The sequence below is a fragment of the Pristiophorus japonicus genome, chromosome 2 (genome assembly GCF_044704955.1).
Source record: "Pristiophorus japonicus isolate sPriJap1 chromosome 2, sPriJap1.hap1, whole genome shotgun sequence".
Classification (NCBI taxonomy): Eukaryota; Metazoa; Chordata; class Chondrichthyes; family Pristiophoridae; genus Pristiophorus; species Pristiophorus japonicus.
In genome coordinates this window covers 127,748,007-127,772,360 of record NC_091978.1, presented here as the reverse complement: position 1 = coordinate 127,772,360, position 24,354 = coordinate 127,748,007, and the positions used below count along the sequence as shown (strand labels likewise).

At 42.7% G+C, this 24,354-nt stretch overlaps 1 protein-coding gene across 6 annotated transcripts in view; it reads right to left on the bottom strand.

Annotated features, from left to right (window-relative positions):
* The window catches only part of kif2a (kinesin family member 2a), a 225,386-nt gene that overhangs the window by 36,960 nt on the left and 164,072 nt on the right, over positions 1–24,354 (bottom strand). For all 6 annotated transcript variants that reach the window (XM_070869241.1, XM_070869257.1, XM_070869252.1 and 3 more), the window contains 4 exons: positions 12,842–12,905; positions 12,612–12,703; positions 1,853–1,995; positions 515–719 (listed from right to left, as the gene is read on the bottom strand). In XM_070869241.1, the coding sequence (XP_070725342.1) occupies positions 515–719; positions 1,853–1,995; positions 12,612–12,703; positions 12,842–12,905 (504 nt within the window). The remainder of the gene's footprint in view (positions 1–514; positions 720–1,852; positions 1,996–12,611; positions 12,704–12,841; positions 12,906–24,354) is intronic.

Below are 24,354 nucleotides of genomic sequence, written 5' to 3'. Positions count from 1 at the left end.
GGAGAATTGCGATTTCTAAGATAGTCCGTTCTCCAACAGTTGCTCCTAAAAATCAGGCGCAAATCATGTGGAAACTTGGGCCCTTAAAGTTGCCACAATCATCTTTAGCATTTTTCTAAAATTATTAATTTTGATGAATTGAACCTTAATTTCAGCTTTTTCGTTCTTCACAAACCAAATCAATATTACGCAAGTACATTCGAAGACCTCCGTTGGTTCTCAGCAGAATCTGCACCCACTGATTGTTTTGAAGTAACTGCTGCTGGTCCAGGTGGATGGAAGGGAAGCTTTACAGTTGGCACTAGTGCAAGAAGCACTTAGTGGTAACTCCAAAGCTGAGTGATAGCACAGCCCTCCAGTTGGACTAGCAACATCAAAATGGTATTTGCATCCTGCTGAAAGTCCCAACAAAATCTTGCAAGTGCCATGATTGGCCCACAGGATATAGGAGTATCCTTGGTTTGGACTGAAAAATGTGACTTTAACTAATATAGAGGTTGCTGCTCTGAGTTACCTTAAGTGCTAAAAGGCTCTTGTTAATCTCAGCGCCTTCAAGCCGTGTCTGCCGATCTGCACTGGAGGTGTCGGCTCCCCTCTCATTTCCTGCCAGATCTATTAAAGAAAACTTTCCATGCATTTTCCCTTTTCTGCGAAGAATAATCTGAAACACTGCATGGCTTCTTGAAGAGTGAGCATTTGCAGAAGTCTGACCAGATGTTCTATAACGCAAATGAAATGCACATTAAATTTAGTTCCAAATTAACCTTTCAAATATTAAGTTTTTTATTTTCAAAATGGGTACTTTTCTTTAAATCTAAGGCAATATTATTTCTTATAAATTATTAAATCTATAAATAAATTGAAATAAAAACAGAATTAATGAAAAATGTAAATAACATTTACTTGCAGTATATGATGAATAGAATAAACTCTCAAGTGAACATAGTTCTAAAAAAGAGAGAAATCCACCTTCCAAATGAGTAAGAACAAATGACGTTTTATAAAATTCAAAAAAATTCTTCTGAAAGGGTCAAAATGGGAGAATGCCAAACTAATTTCTTCCCTCCTCCAACATTTTTGCTTTTAGATCCTACTACTGCCACATATAAATATTCAAGTGTGAGGGCAAGATATTTTGGAATGCATTCTCCACTGACTTCATCAAACTAGCCCAATTGTAAAAAGGGGGAAATTATTTCCCTTTATTTCACTCTATATAAAGACTTCACAATAAATACTCCAGTTCTTTCTATTAGTCAAAGAAAATGATGGTTCGAAAGTTATCCAGTACCAATTGTTTTGAAGGATAGGACCCCCATACATATTAATTGAACCTGCTGGTAACGATCAGCATCAACATTATAGATGAAAGGTCACAGCTGAAACTGTATGTTGTACACTACTCAAGGTCTGGTAGCACTTGGATTGAGCTGAAATTGCACCCTTTTCAAAATGAACAGAGCTACTCCAGGTTACAGGCAGCAATTTCTGGTCAGTAACATCACCTGGCTGTACAGCAGGAGCCCAATATGGTGGGCCTCCAGCAAAAAACACAACATTCCAATTCTTTTATTAAGTTAAAAGTTTATTTGTAATTTATTGGCATTATGGAAATATTTTTTATCTTTAATATTTAAAATAGGTGGACATTTGAGAAAAGAAATGTCAGACAGACATTGCATAGGCATTTTTCTGAAATATGTTAACCTTTACAAAAGTTGATCCCAAGCAGCTAGATATTTACGCAAGATTAGGTAGGGAAATATTTGAGATATGTTGAACTTTTTCCTTCCTTGAAAAACATTTCAAAATTTATAAAACACAAAAACAATGCTTTTCAAGGCAGACCTACCTGCAGCTATTGCCAGCTTCAATTAGTTTCAAAACATCTTCTGTACATTTAACATCCCGTTCTGAAAGACCCACAACCTGAACTTGCTGCTTTCCATCCTCCAGCACTCTTAGCTTCGTTTTTCTGTTAAGCAAGTCAAATACCTGGATAATAAAATACACTAAACTTAACAAGTTCTTTGCTGTACAGAGTTGTCAAGAAAAAAATTTGAAATTGAATGTAATCAGTTTTATTAAAATAATTCAAACCAAGGCAAAAAAAAAAATTACAGTGGTAAGAAAGACTTCTGATGAAGAGCAGTACACGTTTTGGTAAGATGCAAATAAACTTTCTGCAGATAGTTTCTAGCATTTAATTAAGTACCCATGAAAAGGAAAAAAATACCTACCTTGTAGAGGTCTTCATCATTCTGAGTACAGGCATGCACCAACCCATTGATGGGTCTGCCAGAAGAGGTATAATCCCAAAAAAGGGAAAAACACAAAGGGATAATGTCCCGATGTTGGGGAAGTCCAGAACCAGGGGTGACAGTCTAAGGATAAGGGGTAAGCCATTTAGGACCGAGATGAGGAGAAACTTCTTCACTCAGAGAATTGTGAAGCTATGGAATTCTCTACCATAGAAAGTTGTTGAGGCCAGTTCATTCGATATATTCAAAAGGGAGTTAGATGTGGCCCTTACGGCTAAAGGAATTAAGGGGTATGGAGAGAAAGCAGGAATGGGGTACTAAAGTTGCATGATCAGCCATAATCATATTGAATGGTGGTGCAGGCTCGAAGGGCCGAATGGCCTACTCCTGCACCTATTTTCTATTTTTAAGATACCTCGGCACGAGTGACATAACACACCCTCATTACCATCCCACTCCTGCACATATAATAAGGCGTTTCCACTAACAGAACACCAATTCATTTGGCCTCAACCTTGAAGGAAATAAAGGCAGCCATACTGAATTTGACTGTCAGAAAAGGCTGAGTGGGAGTTCAGTGCATCAGTGACAGTTGGCCAGTATGTATGAAAATGCCCAATATATTACAAATCAATATAGCCAGGTATTGGTTCATGTTTTTAAATACTTTGTCATATTCTGTCTACTGTACTATTGTATTTTGGCACTGTGTGAGCTTCATCTGGCTAAACAAATGAAGCAAATGTTTCTTGAATGTCCTTGGACATTTTCATAACAGGCATTTGCATTACCCCTGGCTGCAGATTGAGCTTTTTCTGGATTTCTGAAGGCCATTCAGACCAAAGAAATCATAAGCAGCTAGCTCTTGTTTTAAAGTGAAACTCGCTAAAATTGTTTCATTTCAACATAGTAAGAAATGAAAAACAACTGACTCTGCAAGGAGATAATCCATATTTTAAATTAATTGTAATTTATAGTTTATGCCAAATATCTTTGATTCTGTAAACTATGAATATATACACATTGGGACAGAACTTGAGGTTAGTATGACTGCAAGTTCGGGATTTCTGCATGTGCTTGCGCATGTGCAGTACTTGGCTTTGCAAAGCACAGACTGTGTGATCTGTCAAGAACATAAGAACATAAGAATTAGGAACAGAAGGAGGACATCTAGCTCCTCGAGCCTGCTCCGCCATTCAACAAGATCATGGCTGATCTGCCGTGGACTCAGCTCCACTTACCCGCCCGCTCTCCATAACCCTTAATTCCCTTATTGGTTAAAAATCTATCTATCTGTTACTTGAATACATTCAATGAGCTAGCCTCAACTGCTTCCTTGGGCAGAGAATTCCACAGATTCATAACCCTCGAGGAGAAGAAATTCCTTCTCAACTCGGTTTTAAATTGGCTCCCCCGTATTTTGAGGCTGTGCCCCCTAGTTCTAGTCTTCCCGACCAGTGGAAACAACCTCTCTGCCTCTATCTTGTCTATCACTTTCATTATTTTAAATGTTTCTATAAGATCACCCCTCATCTTTCTGAACTCCAATGAGTAAAGACCCAGTCTACTCAATCTATCATCATATGGTAACCCCCTCATCTCCGGTATCAGCCGAGAGAATCGTCTCTGTACCACCAAAGCCAGTATATCCTTCCTTAAGTAAGGTGACCAAAACTGCACACAGTACTCCAGGTGCGGCCTCACCAATACCCTGTACAGTTGCAGCAGGACCTCCCTGCTTTTGTACTCCATCCCTCTCGCAATGAAGGCCAACATTCCATTCGCCTTCCTGATTACCTGCTGCACCTGCAAACTAATTTTTTGGGATTCATGCACAAGGACCCCCAGGTCCCTCTGCACCGCAACATGTTGTAATTTCTCCCCATTCAAATAATATTCCCTTTTAGTGTTTTTTCCCCCCCCCCCCACCCCCAAGGTGGATGTCCTCACATTTTCCGACATTGTATTCCATCTGCCAAACCTTAGCCCATTCACTTAACCTATCGAAATCTCTTTGCAGCCTCTGTGTCCTCAACACAACCCGCTTTCCCACTAATCTTTGTGTCATCTGCAAATATTGTTACACTACACTCTGTCCCCTCTTCCAGGTCATCTATGTATATTGTAAACAGTTGTGGTCCCAGCACCAATCCCTGTGGCACACCACTAACCACCGATTTCCAACCTGAAAAGGACCCATTTATCCCGACTCTCTGCTTTCTGTTTGCCAGCCAATTCTCGATCCATGCTAATACATTTCCTCTGATTCCACGTACCTTTATCTTCTGCAGTAACCTTTTGTGTGGCACCTTATCGAATGCCTTTTGGAAATCTAAATACACCACATCTATCGGTACACCTCTATCCACAATGCTCGTTATATCCTCAAAGAATTCCAGTAAATTAGTTAAACATGATTTCCCCTTCATGAATCCATGTTGTGTCTGCTTGATTGCACTATTCCTATCTAGATGTCCCGCTATTTCTTCCTTAATGATAGCTTCAAGCATTTTCCCCACTACAGATGTTAAACTAACCAGCCTATAGTTACCTGCCTTTTGTCTGCCCCCTTTTTTAAACAGAGGCGTTACATCAGCTGCTTTCCAATCCGCTGGTACCTCCCCAGAGTCCAGAGAATTTTGGTAGATTATAACGAATGCATCTGCTATAACTTCCGCCATCTCTTAATACCCTGGGGTGCATTTCATCAGGACCAGTGGACTTGTCTACCTTGAGTTCCATTAGCCTGTCCAGCTCTACTCCCCTCGTGATAGTGATTATCTCAACGTTCTCCCTTCCCACATTCCCGTGACCAGCAATTTTTGGCATGGTGTTTGTGTCTTCCATTGTGAAGACCGAAGCAAAATAATTGTTTAAGGTCTCAGCCATTTCCACATTTCCCATTATTAAATCCCCCTTCTCATCTTCTAAGGGACCAACATTTACTTTAGTCACTCTTTTCCGTTTTATATATAGGTAAAAACTTTTACTATCTGTTTTTATGTTTTGCGCAAGTTTACTTTCGTGATCTATCTTTCCTTTCTTTATTGCTTTCTTAGTCATTCTTTGCTGTCGTTTAAAATTTTCCCAATCTTCTAGTTTCCCACTAATCTTGGCCACCTTATACGCATTGGTTTTTAATTTGATACGCTCCTTTATTTCCTTGGTTATCCACGGCTGGTTATCCCTTCTCTTACCGCCCTTCTTTTTCACTGGAATATATTTTTGTTGAGCACTCTGAAAGAACCCCTTAAAAGTCCTCCACTGTTCCTCAATTGTGCCATCGTTTAGTCTGTGTTCCCAGTCTACTTTAGCCAACTCTGCCCTCATCCCACTGTAGTCCCCTTTGTTTAAGCATAGTACGCTCGTTTGAGACACTACTTCCTCACCCTCAATCTGTATTACAAATTCAACCATACTGTGATCACTCATTCCGAGAGGATCTTTTACTTGGAGATCGTTTATTATTCCTGTCTCATTACACAGGACCAGATCTAGGATAGCTTGCTCCCTTGTAGGTTCTGTAACATACTGTTCTAAGAAACAATCCCGTATACATTCTATGAATTCCTCCTCAAGGCTACCCCGTGCGATTTGATTTGACCAATCGATATGTAGGTTAAAATCCCCCATGATTACTGCCGTTCCTTTTTCACATGCCTCCATTATTCCCTTGATTATTGCCCGCCCCACCATGAAGTTATTATTTGGGGGCCTATAAACTACGCCCACCAGTGACTTTTTCCCCTTACTATCTCTAATCTCCACCCACAATGATTCAACATTTTGTTCATTAGAGCCAATATCGTCTCTCACAACTGCCCTGATATCATCCTTTATTAACAGAGCTACACCACCTCCTTTCCCTTCTTGTCTATCTTTCCGAATTGTCAGATACCCCTGTATGTTTAATTCCCAGTCTTGGTCACCCTGCAACCATGTTTCTGTAATGGCCACCAAATCAAACCCATTTGTAATGATTTGTGCCGTCAACTCATTTACTTTATTTCGAATGCTGCGTGCGTTTAGGTAGAGTGTTTTAATACTAGTTTTTAAAACCATGATTTTTAGTTTTGACCCCTCCTGCAGCCCCTTTATATTCATACATATTGTCCCTTCCTATCACCTTGTGGTTTACACTTACCCCAGTGCTACTCTGCTCTGTTGCTTCCTGCCTTTTGCATTCTTTCTTGGGGTCCTGTTCATCTGAGCTCTCACCCACTCTAACTAGCTCAGAGCCCTCGCCTGGGTTCCGAATACTCCTCGCATTGAGGCACCGAGCTTTCAGGCTTGCCTTTTTATTACACTTTGACCCTTTAGAATTTTGCTGTACAGTGACCCTTTTTGTTTTTTGCCTTGGGTTTCTCTGCCCTCCACTTTTACTCATCTCCTTTCTGTCTTTTGCTTCTGTCTCCATTTTGTTTCCCTCAGTCTCCCTGCATTGGTTCCCATCCCCCTGCCATATTAGTTTATAACTCCTCCCCAACAGCACTAGCAAACACTCCCCCTAGGACATTGGTTCCGGTCCTGCCTAGGTGCAGACCGTTCGGTTTGTACTGGTCTCACCTCCCCCAGAACCGGTTCCAATGCCCCAGGAATTTGAATCCCTCCCTGCTGCACCACTGCTCAAGCCACGTATTCATCTGAGCTATCCTGCGATTCCTACTCTGACTAGCACGTGGTACTGGTAGCAATCCCGAGATTACTACTTTTGAGGTCCTACTTTTCAAAATTTAGCTCCTAGCTCCTTAAATTCGTCTCTTAGGACCTCATCCCTTTTTTAAATCTATATCGTTGGTACCAATGTGCACCGTCAAGTTCTGACGGGACAGATCATCCGCTTCGACTGTCAAGTCCTCATTTGAAATGATTTGCTGGCACAGAGTTGGGCTAATTGCCAATCAACTGGGCATCAATTAGTCTGGTAGATTTTACGATTCGTCCAAACAAGCACAGGAGCCTTTGTGCAAAACGCAAGGGGATGGGAGGGGGGGATCCTAAATTTTTTTTAGCAAAAATGCCTGGTGGACCCAGAGGCGCCTCCGATTTCGGTCTGCAGCCTTCATTCATGCGTAGCGTACAGGAAGAGGAGTTCCCTGTACGTACAAAAATGCTGGAGTCACGTGGGCCTGGACCACCAATCACTCTGCAGTATTCTCATTGATAATAATGAGAACGCCATTTTTACAAGTTCCCATTATCAATGAGAATAAACCCCTAAAACAAGAAATACAACATAATAAATAAAAAAACACCTGACATATTTAAAATTAATTGAAATAAAAGTTAAATAAATGTTTTAGAAAAAAAAAAACATTTTAGGAATGTGTGTGTTTTAATAGGGTTTAAAATAAACTTACCTTAAATGGACAGGGTTTTTATTATAAAAATATGTATTTAAATTCAATTTTTATATGTTTTAAAACTCTTACGCTGGTAAAAGTAGGCTATGTGTTTGCTTTCACCAGACGTAAGAGTTTGAACATTTGCTGGGCATGAGTTGGGCGAATGTCCTTCTCCCGGGGATACGGAAGATCTGTCAAGAAAAACCTTGACAGATTGGAAAAGTCGGTTTTTGATGCATGCACATCACACGTCCCGAAAACCGGCTTTTGCGAGGCCTCGCCGGGTCCATGCGCAATTTGGTGAGGCCGGAATTTTAGCTCCATTGTTCGGCAATTTACACAATGAACGAGGAACGTGGTGTATTTGGACTTTCAAAAGGCTTTTGACAAGGTTCCACACAAGAGATTAGTGTGCAAAATTAAAGCACACGGTACTGGGGGTAATGTATTGACGTGGATAGAGAACTGGTTGGCAGACAGGAAGCAAAGAGTAGGAATAAACGGGTCCTTTTCAGAATGGCAGGTAGTGACTAGTGGGATACCACATGGTTCAGTGCTGGGCCCCCAGCTATTTACAATATACATTAATGATTTGGACGAAGGAATTGAATGTAATATCTCCAAGTTTGCAGATGACACTAAGCTGGGTGGCGGTGTGAGCTGTGAGGAGGATGCCAAAAGGCTGCAGGGTGACTTGGACAGATTAAGTGAGTGGGCAAATGCAGTATAATGTGGATAAATGTGGCAAAAACAGAGAGGCAGAATATTATCTGAATGGTGACAGATTAGGAAAAGGGGAGATTCAACAAGACCTGGGTATCATGGTATATTAGTCATTGAAAGTTGGCATGCAGGTACAGCAGGCGGTGAAGGCGGCAAATGGCACGTTGGCCTTCATAGCGAGGGGATTTGAGTATAGGATCAGGGAGGTCTTGCTGCAGTTGTACAGGGTCTTGGTGATTACCTTGAATATTGTGTACAGTTTTGGTCTACTAATCTGAGGAAGGACATTCTTGCTATTGAGAGAGTGCAGCAAAGGTTCACCAGACTGATTCCCGGGATGGCAGGACTGACATAAGAAAGACTGGATCGACTAGGCTTATATTCACTAGAATTTAGATGAATGAGAGGGGATCTCATAGAAACATATAAAATTCTGACGGGATTGGACAGGTTAGATGCAGGAAGAATGTTCTTGATGTTGGGGAAGTCCAGAACCAAGCGTCACAGTCTAAGGATAAGGGGCAAGCCATTTAGGACCGAGATGAGGAGAAACTTCTTCACCCAGAGAGTGGTGAACCTGTGGAATTCTCTACCACAGAAAGTTGTTGAGGCCAGTTCGTTAGATATATTCAAAAGGGAGTTAGATGTTGCCCTTACGGCTAAAGGGATCTGGAGAGAAAGCAGGAATGGGGTACTGAAGTTGCATGATCAGCCATGATCTTATTGAATGGTGGTGCAGGCTCGAAGGGCCGAATGGCCTACTCCTGCACCTATTTTCTATGTTTCTATGTTTCCAAAGGAAGGAAGGAAATAAACTGTATTTATGTCTCTTGGGATGCCTGAAAACTGTTCATGTACATTTAATTACTTTGAAGAGCAATCATTGTTGCTGTGTAAGCAAACATATTGTTCTGTTTAGCTGATCTATTTTTGGTGGTTGAGGGAAGAATGTTGGCCAAGACACCAGGCGAATTTGCTCTTCTTTAAATACTGCCATGGCATCTTCAATGCCCACCCTGACAGGCAACAGGGCATAGGTCAGTGCCTCTAATAATGCAGTATTCTCTGTATTGCACTCAAGTATCAGCCTAGATTATGTGCTCAGGTCTGTATTCAGGCCTTCTACTTCAGATGCAAATGCTACCAATTAAACCAAGCTGACAAACAGTAAGAACCTAAATGGTAATAATTACTCTCAGTAGCCAGTAAGTTAAATTAAAGTTAGTTGGGTCCAGGTGGAAGATCTTGGTTGACAGATTCTTCCTATGGGTAGCAGGACTGATATAGTTTACTAATTCAGAACCAGTTTCTGAGGCCAAATCAAAATCACCAGTGCCTGTTGTGTTTGAATCTGACGAATAAATATGGGGATCAGGACATAGAGAACTTAGATGTAGAAACATTAATTTGCAGGAAAAGGGTTGGCCATGTTCCAAACAGATTCTGTGTAATATGAGTTCTATTGCGTTATAACCATGTCTGGATGATATTCCAATGTACCACTGAAGATTGTCCACTCTTGCCAGTGGACTCTTAAAGGACTCAGGATATCTGCTGTTCAGTCATCCTTGCTAAATAAATACTGAGCCAGCAGTCTCATCCTATGCTTCTTTAACAAATGGGAATCATTGCATCCCAACAGAATGACTGACATTTGGTTCTCATCAGCTTGTTGATGCACTGAGTCTACTTTTGAACTATTGTTGCAGAAGTACCGATTTTGCACTATACCAGATCCAGCCACACTACTCAACATTTGATCCTGTTGAGGTGCCACATGGATATTTCCAGAGTACAACGTCCAAGTCCACTCATATTGATGCAAATATCTAGCAACACAGAAAAACAGTTATCATCAGGATAACAAAGCAGATGGGAAAATGGCAGAAATCACAGATCTGTTGCCAATTCATTGTCACGGTAGATTCAATTATATGGATTTCAATAAATAATGTGTAAAATCCAGGACGATCGTTTCCACCAGACCAACAACATAAAGATAGTATTCCCTACAGAGCAGAAATCAGCTACTGAAGAACTGTGAGCAGAGATAGGGGCAAGACATCTTAGCACATCCCTGTGTGAAACAAGTCACCTACAAAATGCAACTTCTTTCAGAAGGTACAGCTGAAATTTCTTGAAGGCATCAAAAAATCCTGGAATGTAGTGAGGACCTACTGAACTGTAGTTAAATTTGGCTTCTGATAGAGAGCTGTGATTATTAGGGAAAAAAATAATGCGTTAGTAAGTTAACAAGTACAATACAATTCTGAAATCTGATGACATCGCAGATCTCTTGAGATTTCCTCACAGACACCTTCAGAGTCCGGAGAGCCTAGTTTGAACAAGTGCATTAATTAAGACATTGCTGTAAAGAAGCAATCTGTTCGAGATCCCTAATGGAATCTTTGGAAACATATCCCACAGAACTGCAACCAGGATGTTGGATAAACCTGCCAAGTGGATTTCGCAATATGTATTCACATTTCAACTAACCATAACACTTATCTCCTCTTTCAGGGACATCCACCGCACTCTGATGGTTGAGCTATACTCAACAATTAACAAAAATTATTTTTAAAATTAAATATTTTAAAAATACCTTCAGCTAGTACATAAAACATATTCACTTGATTTATTAATTAAAAAAGGAAAATACAGTCTTCAATGTTTATGGCGGGCACGATGGCAGCTCTATGTGGTGGACGGTAAACCCAAAAAGATAAATAACCCAACATTTCTTTAAAAAAAAAGCAAACTCCATTTAGCATTTGCCTCTCTTAATTGTTAGCAGTTGCATCCAGAATCTAATTATTAAGGTAACTGCACTTTAACAAGGTGCAAACAGCTGACTGAAACTGCTTGAAGACCATGGCCCAGATTTAACTGTGAGGCTGTTAGCGCTCACTGTTATTATGGAGTATTGGAGTATATCTGACAGCAACTTCCGGAATCCCATCTTTCTTTCCCAATCTTTATTTTGCTTTCTGTACATTATTTAAATCTAATTTATACTTCTTGGCTTATTTTGGGAAGTATTAACACATCACCCATATTTAACCCATTCTATGCAAACAATAGTGTTTTAAATTAGAGTAATAATTAGTGGCCAAGCTACATGATTAGAACAAGTTTGATATGGTTACCTGTAGATAACTATATTTTTAAAGCCATCAGCAACTCAGAATAATTAGCATTATATTTATTATTTAGTGTTTATATTTACCAATGACTTTTGTTCCCATCCTTGCGCCACCTGAATCCTCTCAGGATTTGTCCTTGACTCCCTCCCCCCCCCCCCCCCCTTCTCTTCCTCATCTACATGCTGCTCCTCGAAAGTATCATCCACAGGTCTGGGGTCAGCTTCCAAGTGTACGCTGATGGCACCCATCACCATCTCTTGACCTCTAGACTTCCTCCAGTTCAACACTGCTCAGCCACGGTCTTTGTCCTCAGCCACACTCTGCTCCCATGTCATGGACTGCAGCCTCCTGCCTGGCCACTGTCTTAGTCTGCACCAGACTACTAGTAACCATACTATGTTGTTCAACCCTGAACAGAGTTTCAGGCCCCATATGCTCCAGCACGAAGACCACTTATTTCTACCCCTGAAACATTATTTGCCTTCATCACCATCAGACTCTACTACTCCAATGTTCCCTTTGCTGGCTTCCCATCTTTTATAAACTCGAACTTGTACAAAACTTCGCTACATGTATCCGATACCATACTAAATTCTATCAGCTCATCACCCCAGTCTTTGCTAACTTACATTGGCTCCCCATTCCCCAATGCTTCAAGTTTGAAATCATCTTAAAGTCCCTCCATTTCCTTGCCCCACCCTAGCTTTGCATCTTTCCCTTCTTTTTGATCCATCATTGACGCCAGTCTTCAGCTGGAATTCCCTCCCTAACTCTCTTCTTTAAAAACATTTCCTCAAAATCCATCTCTTTGACCAAACTCCTATTAATCCTTTCCCAGGTTGACATCTGTTTTCCACATGCCTATTAAGTGTCCTGGGATTTTTTTTATCATCAGAAATGTCATATAAATGGAATCTTTTGCTATTGAAGTACAGTCAATGTAAGAGGCCATTCTGTTGACTTTTTAAATATATAATTTAACCAAACCATATTCCTATTACAATGAAACTTAAAATGTTTATGAACTGCAACAAATTGCTACCCTGTTTGAAATGGGAACAAATATTCATCCTTCAGTCAGCAATTATCAAGTATAATGGCAACATTTTTATTTGAAGTTAAATAATTGTTTTACTTACCTTACCACTGTAAATTTCAAAAAATGTTGCGAACACTTGGAGTTCTATTTTTCTGTAATTTGGCTTCTTTAACATTAAAAAAACATCTCTAGCTGTAACGAAGTTGAAATAACATTTTGAAATCTACTACCACAAAATTACAAACAGAAAAATTACCACTCATAATACTTGGAACACTTTTACAAAAAATAGTTTAGTTTTTTTTTTAAGTTATTTATAAAAATACTCACCTGCTAGTGCATATATTCCTTTAGAACAATCCTGATTTTTTCCTGTGAAGTCTCCACCCATAGTCTGAAATGTTAATCAGAGAAATGTCTTTGGGTGGAGGCACTTAAACATGGAAGGCACATTTACAACATGAAACCTAAATAAATATTCTGAACTGTAATATTTCACAATTAATCGCTTTTGGGGAGGAGGAGTGTTAAATTACACTCTGTGTGAATAACTTCTTATCAGTCTTATTAGCTTTTACATTGTTTGAACCAGAGAGATTTCCTTGTCCTACTCCAGTTTAATTTAAAATAATATTCCAGATTAACTTTTTGCATTCTCTTAACTATCTTAGTTACTGACATCCTAACTAGTAGTAGTAATCTTTCCCAGAGTCATAACTAAAAAAAAAACTCTATTCAATTGCCTCTTGATCTTTTCAGCAGAATTATCACAATATCTCCAGCCTCTCTTCATAACTATAATTTCCCATACCAGACATCATCCTAGTGATGGTCTATGGTTTTTATGTCTTTTCTATAATGGGATGCCCAAAAATTGCACTGTCTACTGTGGCCAAATCAATGTTTTGCACAGATTTATTATTATTACTTCATTCGCACTTAATGTCCTTTATTTATAAAGCTCAACATGCTACTGGCTATTCAATGGCTTTTTCAAGGAATTATCTTTGAACCTTTGATCTCATGCAAAGTCTTCAACATTATTTCATTGAGTGTGCATTACCATTCTTAGGGCTCGAAAGTCATTACAGCCCAGGAATGTCGGTATAATTAGAAAAGTTGGAGAATTAGCACCAGAAACTAATGCCTTCGACTGCACGTAAAATTTGTGCTCACTGCTCAAAGAAATGATTGGTGTCCTAATTCAAGTCTTAAAGCCCAAGCTCATTGGTGTTACACTCAAAGGACCAATATCAGATGCAATCTAATCGCAAGTCATGGTTGCCACAGGCCTTTTTCAGTTCTTAAAGGGGAGGTTCAGTGATGCTGCAGAACCTCATTCTCAGCATTGCTAGTTGTGCAGCTGCCTCAGGAAACAGCAGGTCAAGAAGGAGCCAGAGGACTAAAGCAACTGTACTCATGGCAGATCCACACCCTAGAGAGCCCGCAGATTCTGTGACCAAGCATCGGAGGCGTTGGTGTTCGCTGTAGAGAGGCGGAGGGCAGTGCTCGACCCGGTAAGTGGCAGGAGGCCCTCGCCACAAGTCTTCCACACCATGTGGAGGAAGATAGCACAGTATATCTCGGGCAGCACTGTGGTCCCCAGCACTCTCACACAGTGCAGGAAGATATTTAACGACCTCACTCGGGTGGTCAGGGTGACTGAATGCTTCAACAAATGCTACATACCACCATCTATACCACAATCTTCACACACTGCCCAAAGCACCACACCCCAGCACTCACCCATCTACAATCTCTACCTACCAACACTAACACCCACATATAGAAACATAGAAACATAGAAAATAGGTGCAGGAGCAGGCCATTCAGCCCTTCTAGCCTGCACCGCCATTCAACGAGTTCATGGCTGAACATGAAACTTCAGTACCCACTTCCTGCTTTCACGCCATACCCCTTGATCCCCCGAGTAGTAAGGACTTCATCTAACTCCCTTTTGAATATATTTAGTGAATTGGCCTCAACTACTTCCTGTGGTAGAGAATTCCACAGGTTCACCACTCTCTGGGTGAAGAAGTTTCTCCTTATCTCGGTCCTAAATGGCTTACCCCTTATCCTTAGACTGTGACCCCTGGTTCTGGACCTCCCCAACATTGGGAACATTCTTCCTGCATCCAACCTGTCCAAACCCGTCAGAATTTTAAACGTTTCTATGAGGTCCCCTCTCACTCTTCTGAACTCCAGTGAATACAAGCCCAGTTGATTCAGTCTTTCTTGATAGGTCAGTCCCACCATCCCGGGAATCAGTCTGGTGAATCTTCGCTGCACTCCCTCAACAGCAAGTATGTCCTTCCTCAAGTTAGGAGACCAAAACTGTACACAATACTCCAGGTGTGGCCTCACCAAGGCCCTGTACAACTGTAGCAACACCTCCCTGCCCCTGTACTCAAATCCCCTCGCTATGAAGGCCAACATGCCATTTGCTTTCTTAACCGCCTGCTGTACCTGCATGCCAACCTTCAATGACTGATGTACCATGACACCCAGGTCTCGTTGCACCTTCCCTTTTCCTAATCTGTCACCATTCAGATAATAGTCTGTCTCTCTGTTTTTACCACCAAAGTGGATAACCTCACATTTATCCACATTATACTTCATCTGCCACGCATTTGCCCACTCACCTAACCTATCCAAGTCACTCTGTAGCCTCATAGCATCCTCCTCGCAGCTCACACTGCCACCCAACTTAGTGTCATCCGCAAATTTGGAGATACTACATTTAATCCCTTCGTCTAAATCATTAATGTATAATGTAAACAGCTGGGGCCCCAGCACAGAACCCTGCGGTACCCCACTAGTCACTGCCTGCCATTCCGAAAAGTACCCATTTACTCCTACTCTTTGCTTCCTGTCTGACAACCAGTTCTCAATCCACGTCAGCACACTACCCCCAATCCCATGTGCTTTAACTTTGCACATTAATCTCCTGTGTGGGACCTTGTCGAAAGCCTTCTGAAAGTCCAAATATACCACATCAACTGGTACTCCTTTGTCCACTTTATTGGAAACATCCTCAAAAAATTCCAGAAGATTTGTCAAGCATGATCTCCCTTTTACAAATCCATGCTGACTTGGACCTATCATGTCACCATTTTCCAAATGCGCTGCTATGACATCCTTAATAATTGATTCCATCATTTTACCCACTACTGAGGTCAGGCTGACCGGTCTATAATTCCCTGCTTTCTCTCTCCCTCCTTTTTTAAAAAGTGGGGTTACATTGGCTACCCTCCACTCGATAGGAACTGATCCAGAGTCAATGGAATGTTGGAAAATGACTGTCAATGCATCCGCTATTTCCAAGGCCACCTCCTTAAGTACTCTGGGATGCAGTCCATCAGGCCCTGGGGATTTATCGGCCTTCAATCCCATCAATTTCCCCAACACAATTTCCCGACTAATAAAGATTTCCCTCAGTTCCTCCTCCTTAATAGACCCTCTGACCACTTTTATATCCGGAAGGTTGTTTGTGTCCTCCTTAGTGAATACTGAACCAAAGTACTTGTTCAATTGGTCTGCCATTTCTTTGTTCCCCGTTATGACTTCCCCTGATTCTGACTGCAGGGGACCTACGTTTGTCTTTACTAACCTCTTTCTCTTTACATACCTATAGAAACTTTTGCAATCCGCCTTAATGTTCCCTGCAAGCTTCTTCTCGTACTCCATTTTCCCTACCCTAATCAAACCCTTTGTCCTCCTCTGCTGAGTTCTAAATTTCTCCCAGTCCCCAGGTTCGCTGCTATTTCTGGCCAATTTGTATGCCACTTCCTTGGCTTTAATACTATCCCTGATTTCCCTTGATAGCCACGGTTGAGCCACCTTCCCTTTTTTATTTTTACGCCAGACAGGAATGTACAATTGTTGTAATTCATCCATGCGTTCTCTAAATGTCTGCCATTGCCCATCCACAGTCAAACCCTTAAGTATCATTAGCCAATCTATCTTAGCCAATTCATGCCTCATACCTTCAAAGTTACCCTTCTTTAAGTTCTGGACCATGGTCTCTGAATTAACTGTTTCATTCTCCATCCTAATGCAGAATTCCACCATATTATGGTCACTCTTCCCCAAGGGGCCTCGCACAATGAGATTGCTAATTAATCCTCTCTCATTACACAACACCCAGTCTAAGATGGCCTCCCCCCTAGTTGGTTCCTCGACATATTGGTCTAGAAAACCATCCCTTATGCATTCCAGGAAATCCTCCTCCACCGTATTGCTTCCAGTTTGGCTAGCCCAATCTATGTGCATATTAAAGTCACCCATTATAACTGCTGCACCTTTATTGCATGCACTCCTAATTTCCTGTTTGATGCCCTCACACATACATCTCACACCTTGTACACAATGACAGCTATTCAACTATGGCAGGCATATCACATAAACACATTATTCTACACTCACACTTTCCTTTCTATTGCAGGCCAAGGTGGCTCACAACAGGAGGGAGCAGGAGCACACAGACGGGGTACAAGCCAGCACCCAACCACTGTCTGCACTGGAAAATAGAGTGCTGCAGATTATTGGGAGCCAGGTGGTGGGCACCATGGCCACTGGCGTCATTGACCCCCTTGGGGACAATGGTATGTTCATGCCTACTCCTTTGTCTCACATCCCTCACCCTGCAAGCATTTTGCACTTTCCAGCTAATCATGCTGTATACATGCATTTCTCCCTTTCTGCCCTCCACCCCTCACCCGACTCCTGTACCTTTATGGTTTCCGATAATGAGCAAGCATTTGATCAGTCTGTTCGAGGGTGCTGTAGAGAACAAGGCCAGTGAGGAGGAGGAGGAGGAAGAACACACCGCGTCACTGCATGTCTCACCTGCAGGCACCAGCTCAGACACTGGCACTACACATTCTTTAGAGCTAGTATAGTATTGGGATCTGCACAGGAGACAAGTAGACTGCAGCAAGACCAGAAAGAAAAGAGTAGTTCGGGGGCTTGCTCCCCAGACGGCGAGTTCTGCTGCACAGGACTCGGATGAGGACCTCGATGCCTTTAGAAAAAAAGAGTGATGGGCATGCACAAAGATGATAGGTGTAATGGCAAGGGTGCCCGAGAGCCTCTCGGCAATGATAAGAAACATGAAGGAGTCAGACTCCAACATTGCACAAGGCTCTAAGCATACCATGGAGCCCATCAATTCCAGTCTGCAAAGGATGGTAGACTCCTAGAGACCGTGGTGACCCAAACCAGCAATCTAACAGCTTCCATTGCAACACAGGCGAAAGCTACAATGCCACACAAGCACCGACTGCTGCCATCATGGCTGGGTCTACCATCATCGACTGGGGCTTTCATGGTGTCGCAGCAGACCAGCCGTCTGTGCTCCAACAGATTGCTGAGGATGCGGAGGTGCTGCCCCGAGAGAATGGCAGTGGGTCAGTGGAGCAGGACCCAGCTGTCCTCTCTCAGGATGACAGCATTCCTGCTCCCACCACTGCCATTCCGCCACTGCTCTTGCCACTGCCTGTCATACAGTCAGCCCAGACTACTGCTTCCCATGCTGAGGTGGTGCAGTCCGCAGCCGGGCCTTCCAGGCCCAGAGCTGGTCGAGGGTGTCCTGCAAGGCCATGTGTAGTCTCTCGCACGGACATTCGGCAACCTTCCACCAGCCATGCTGCAGCCACTGGGCCAACATTTCGTAGGAGCATTAAAGTAGGTACTAATGGGTTGCACAAGGGTGAATAGTTAATATTTTTGTTGTAAATATGTGTTCACTGACTTTTGACAAATTTATTAATTCAGTTTGGATTCTTTTGTGGTATTTCTCATTTAAGAACATAAGAAATAGGAGCAGGAGTAGGCCATACGGCCCCTTGAGCCTGCTCCGCCATTTAATACGATCATGGCTGATCAGATCATGGACTCGGGTCCACTTCTCTGCCCGCTCCCCATAACCCCTTATTCCCTTATCGGTTAACAAACTGTCTATCTGTCTTAAATTTATTCAATGTCCCAGCTTCCACAGCTGCGGCAACGAATTCCACAGATTTACAACCCTCAGAAGAAATTCCTCCTCATCTGAGTTTTAAATTTCAGCTTTGAGCTGTGATATGGCTTGCGATAGGGATGGAATGATGGGGATGTATGAGCAACAGGGATCTGGGGTTTAATTTATTCGAATCGCAGTTTGATGAGGCAGTCATGGACCGCCCTTCCGAAAGGCTGATTGAGTGGCTGCTTCCTCCCTCGCTCCTGTTCCTCCTCCTGAGGTGGTCCCGCAATCCCTGGTGACAAGGGTTGGGCCCTCATGATGGAAAAGTTGTGGAGCATGCAGCAGACTACCACTCAGCCGAATACTGGAGGTCTCCTCCCGAGCAGTCAAGGCAGAGGAACCGTTGCTTCAGCAGGCCGATGGTCTGCTCAATGATGTTCCTAGTGGCAGCATGGCTCTCATTATAAGAGTGCTGAGTGCGGAGGGGAGTTATTAGCCAGGTGGAGAGCGGATAGCCCTATTCTGCGAAGCTTCATGTGGTGGCTGGAAGAGCGCTGGCACACCAGTCTGGCACAGGATGAAGACATCATGGCTGATGCCAGGATAGCGGGCATTGACATTGAGGATTCACTGACTGTGGTCGCACACCAACTGCACAGTGAGTGGTATTCTTTGCAGTTACAGAGGATCTCAGGATTATTATGCAGTGTCTGCAAAGCCACGTGGGTGCAGACAATGGAGCCCTGCACCATGGGGAATACCACTATCCTGGCAAAGCCACATGCTCACTCGTCCTGCTTCTCTCTGGTGATGGGGAAGGAAATGTAGTCCCTTCTCCTACTGTAGAGAGCCTCTGACCTCCCGGATGCAATAATGGACGGTAAACTGCGAGATGTTAGCTATATCTCCTGTTGTAGACTGGAAGGATCCACTGGCGAAGAAATAGAGGACGACATGACCTTAACTGCCACCAAGAGCCATGATCACCCTGATCTGAGGCTGGAGGTCTGGTTGTAGGAGTTGGCAGAGTTCTGTGACCACCTCCTTGGTGAAGTGGAGCCTTCTAATACATTGCTCCTCACTTAATTAGAGGGTAATGCTCCTGTTGAGAATCCTGATGGCCTCCTCCACCCTCTGGCCACATGTTCCAGTGTTTCTCCCTGTCTCCGCCCCCTCTGCTGTTGATCCTGGAGAGCGTCATCGACTGCCACTACAATCTCCATTAATGTAAACAAGTGTAGCAATTTGATTTTTTTAAAGAATAAATGTAGCTACTTTTTAGTTGCCACAGCACTCCTGATACCAAATAACATTGAAATTACAGAATGAGACGGGTGCACTGTGTGTAACCGACAAGAAAGCACTGAAACTCCACTAACCTACAGCTGCGATTCAGTACTGATGATCCCTTTAAATAATGTCCTTGCAGCAGGCTTCCTGTTGCTTCACACCAGCTCTCGCTGTTTCCTTCAGATGCTAAAGTACGTGGCGACAATCAATTTTGCAGATTGTGCGGTCAGTGAGCGTTGCACACTCACTGACGTCACGATCCACCTGGCGTTGCGGCGCCCGGCAATAACTGAACGGCAGCGCTGCAGGGGAAGGGGCGGGATTTGGCATGCGGTGTTGGATTCGCCGCGCTTCAGCAATAATGCTCCAGCGTCATCTACTGGCGCTAACTGGAGGTGCTAAGATAACGAATTTTCCCCCCCTTATTTTTCCCTTCCAAAATATATGACATCACACTTATCAACATTAAACTGCATCTTCTAAAAATGTTATATTGTTGGGATGTGGGTAATGCTGGCAAGGAAACACTTGTTGCCCTGAGAACATGTTGGTAGGCTTTCTCCCTGAACTGTTGCAGTCCTTGTGGTAATACAGAGGAGGATTTCCAAGACTGTTAATGCAGTGATAGGGAAGAATCAAATCAGTGTAATATCACTATTGCTGCAACAAAAGCACTTGCAATACATCTTGACAAATATTACCCACCTGCAGAAAATTGGGGAAATATCCAAGAGATATGGGCATAGATAGCTATTCAAAAGTTTATTTGATTACCGTTGGAGGTTAAGGAGATTTTTTTGCAAAAACTTTCCTTCAAGGAAACTAAATAAATAACTAAATAGTTAATAATAGGGTAGACTGTATATGGTCTCTAGATAAACCAGTGTGACAAAATGCAGTATTTTATCTATAGTGATTCTTTTGTTCTGTCTTATCATTACAGTACCTTTGTAATTAAAAGCTGGTTTGAAAATAACAAGATATAGGAACAGGAGTAGGCCATTCAGCCCTTCGAGCCTGCTTCGCCATTCAATATCATGGCAGATCTTCTACCTCAACTCAGTCTGAAAGCTGCACATTTCACTGCATCAGACAATTGGCTGGAATGGCACCAGAAGGCTCAAAGACTAAAACAATTTACAGTTAGATGATGACTGCATTTGGATCTCACACTTTGTTGTACATTGCTGATACTTCAGGGGGTACTTCCTGGAACTGTAGATGTCCTATGTCATTAATAACACAAATCCAATAGCAAAAAGTCACATTTAGAAACATAGAAAATAGGTGCAGGAGTAGGCCATTCGGCCCTTCGAGCCTGCACCGCCATTCAATGAGTTCATGGCTGAACATGCAACTTCAGTACCCCATTCCTGCTTTCTCGCCATACCCCTTGATCCCCCTAGTAGTAAGGACTTCATCTAACTCCTTTTTGAATATATTTAGTCAATTGGCCTCAACAACTTTCTGTGGTAGAGAATTCCACAGGTTCACCACTCTCTGGGTGAAGAAGTTTCTCCTCATCTCGGTCCGAAATGGCTTACCCCTTATCCTTAGACTGTGACCCCTGGTTCTGGACTTCCCCAACATTGGGAACATTCTTCCTGCATCTAACCTGTCTAAACCCATCAGAATTTTAAACGTTTCTATGAGATCCCCTCTCATTCTTCTGAATTCCAGTGAATACAAGCCCCGTTGATCCAGTCTTTCTTCATATGTCAAGTCCTGCCAGCCCGGAAATCAGTCTGGTGAACCTTCGCTGCACTCCCTCAATAGCAAGAATGTCCTTCCTCAAGTTAGGAGACCAAAACTGTACACAATACTCCAGGTGTGGGCTCACCAAGGCCCTGTACAACTGTAATAACACCGCCCTGCCCTTGTACTCAAATCCCCTCACTATGAAGGCCAACATGCCATTTGCTTTCTTAACCGCCTGCTGTACCTGCATGTCAACCTTCAATGACTGATGTACCATGACACCCAGGTCTCGTTGCACCTCCCCTTTTCCTAATCTGTCACCATTCAGATAATAGTCTGTCTCTCTGTTTTTAACCACCAAAGTAGATAACCTCACATTTATCCACATTATACTTCATCTGCCATGCATTTGCCCACTCACCTAACCTATCCAAGTCACTCGGCAGCCTCATAGCATCCTCCTCGCAGCTCACACTGCCACCCAACTTAGTGTCATCCGCAAATTTGGAGATACTACATTTAATCCCCTCGTCTAAATCATTAATGTACAATGTAAACAGCTGGGGCCCCAGCACAGAACCTTGCAGTACCCCACTAGTCAGTGCCTGCCATTCTGAAAAGTACCCATTTACTTCTACTCTTTGCTTCCTGTCTGCCAACCAGTTCTCAATCCATGTCAGCACACTATCCCCAATCCCATGTGCTTTAACTTTGCACACTAATCTCTTGTGTGGGATCTTGTCGAAAGCCTTCTGAAAGTCCAAATACACCACATCAACTGGTTCTCCCTTGTCCACGCTACTGGAAACATCCTCAAAAAATTCCAGAAGATTTGTCATGCACGATTTCCCTTTCACAAATCCATGCTGACTTGCATCTATCATGTCACCTCTTTCCAAATGCACTGCTATGACATCCTTAATAATTGATTCCATCATTTCACCCACCACCGATGTCAGGCTGACCGGTCTATAATTCCCTGTTTTCTCTCTCCCTTCTTTTTTTAAAAAGTGGTGTTACATTGGCTACCCTCCACTCCATAGGAACTGATCCAGAGTCAATGGAATGTTGGAAAATGTATCAATGCATCCGCTATTTCCAAGGCCACCTCCTTAAGTACTCTGGGATGCAGTTCATCAGGTCCTGGGGATTTATCGGCCTTCAATCCCATCAATTTCCCCAACACAATTTCCCGACTAATGAGGATTTCCCTCAGTTCCTCCTTCTTACTAGATGCTCCGACCCCTTTTATATCCGGAAGGTTGTTTGTGTCCTCCTTAGTGAATACCGAACCAAAGTACTTGTTCAATTGGTCTGCCATTTCTTTGTTCCCTGTTATGACTTCCCCTGATTCTGACTGCAGGGGACCTACGTTTGTCTTTACTAACCTTTTTCTCTTTACATATTTATGGAAGCTTTTGCAGTCCGTCTTAATGTTCCCTGTAAGCTTCCTCTCGTACTCTATTTTCCCTGCCCTAATCAAACTCTTTGTCCTCCTCTGCTGAGTTCTAAATTTCTCCCAGTCCCTGGGTTCGCTGCTATTTCTGGCCAATTTGTATGCCACTTCCTTGGCTTTAATACTATCCCTGATTTCCCTTGATAGCCACGGTTGAGCCACCTTCCCTTTTTTATTTTTACGCCAGACAGGGAAGTACAATTGTTGTAGTTCATCCATGCAGTCTCTAAATGTCTGCCATTGCCCATCCACAGTCAACCCCTTAAGTATCATTTGCCAATCTATCCGAGCCAATTCACGCCTCATACCTTCAAAAGGTACCCTTCTTTAAGTTCTGGACCATGGTCTCTGAATTAACTGTTTCCTTCTCCATCCTAATGTAGAATTCCACTATATTATGGTCACTCTTCCCCAAGGGGCCTCGCACAACGAGATTGCTAATTAATCCTCTCTCATTACACAACACCCAGTCTAAAATGGCCTCCTCCCTAGTTGGTTCCTCGACATATTGGTCCAGAAAACCATCCCTTATGCACTCCAGGAAATCCTCCTCCACCGTATTGCTTCCAGTTTGGTTAGCCCAATCTATGTGCATATTAAAGTCACCCATGATAACTGCTGCAGCTTTATTGCATGCACCCCTAATTTCCTGTTTGATGCCCTGCCCAACATCACTACTACTGTTTGGAGGTCTGTACACAACTCCCACTAACGTTTTTTGCTCTTTGGTGTTCTGCAGCTCTACCCATATAGATTCCACATCATCCAAGCTAATGTCCTTCCTAACTATTGCATTAATCTCCTCTTTAACCAGCAATGCTACCCCACCTCCTTTTCCTTTTATTCTATTCTTCCTGAATGTTGAATACCCTTGGATGTTGAGTTCCCAGCCCTGATCATCCTGGAGCCACGTCTCTGTAATCCCAATCACATCATATCTGTTAACATCTATTTGCACAGTTAATTCATCCACGTTATTACGGATACTCCTTGCATTAAGACACAAAGCCTTCAGGCTTGTTTTTTTAACACCCTTTGTCCTTTTAGAATTATGATGTAGTGTGGCCCTTTTTGTTACTTGCCTTTGTTTACTCAGCCTTCCATTATTGCTTTTTACCTTTCTACCATCTGTTTCTGACTCCATATTACTTCGCCATATCTCGCTGCATAGGTTCCCATCCCCCTGCCATATTAGTTTAAACACTCCCGAACTGCATTAGCAAATGTTACCCCTAGAACATCAGTTCCAGTCCTGCCCAAGTGCAGACTGTCCCTTTTGTACAGGTCCCACTTCCCCCAGAACTGGTTCAAATGTCCCAGGAATTTGAATCCCTCCCTCTTGCACCACTGCTCAAGCCACGTATTTATTCTAACTAACCTGCTCCCTCTACTCTGATTAGCACGTGGCACTGGTAGCAATCACTACCTTTGAGG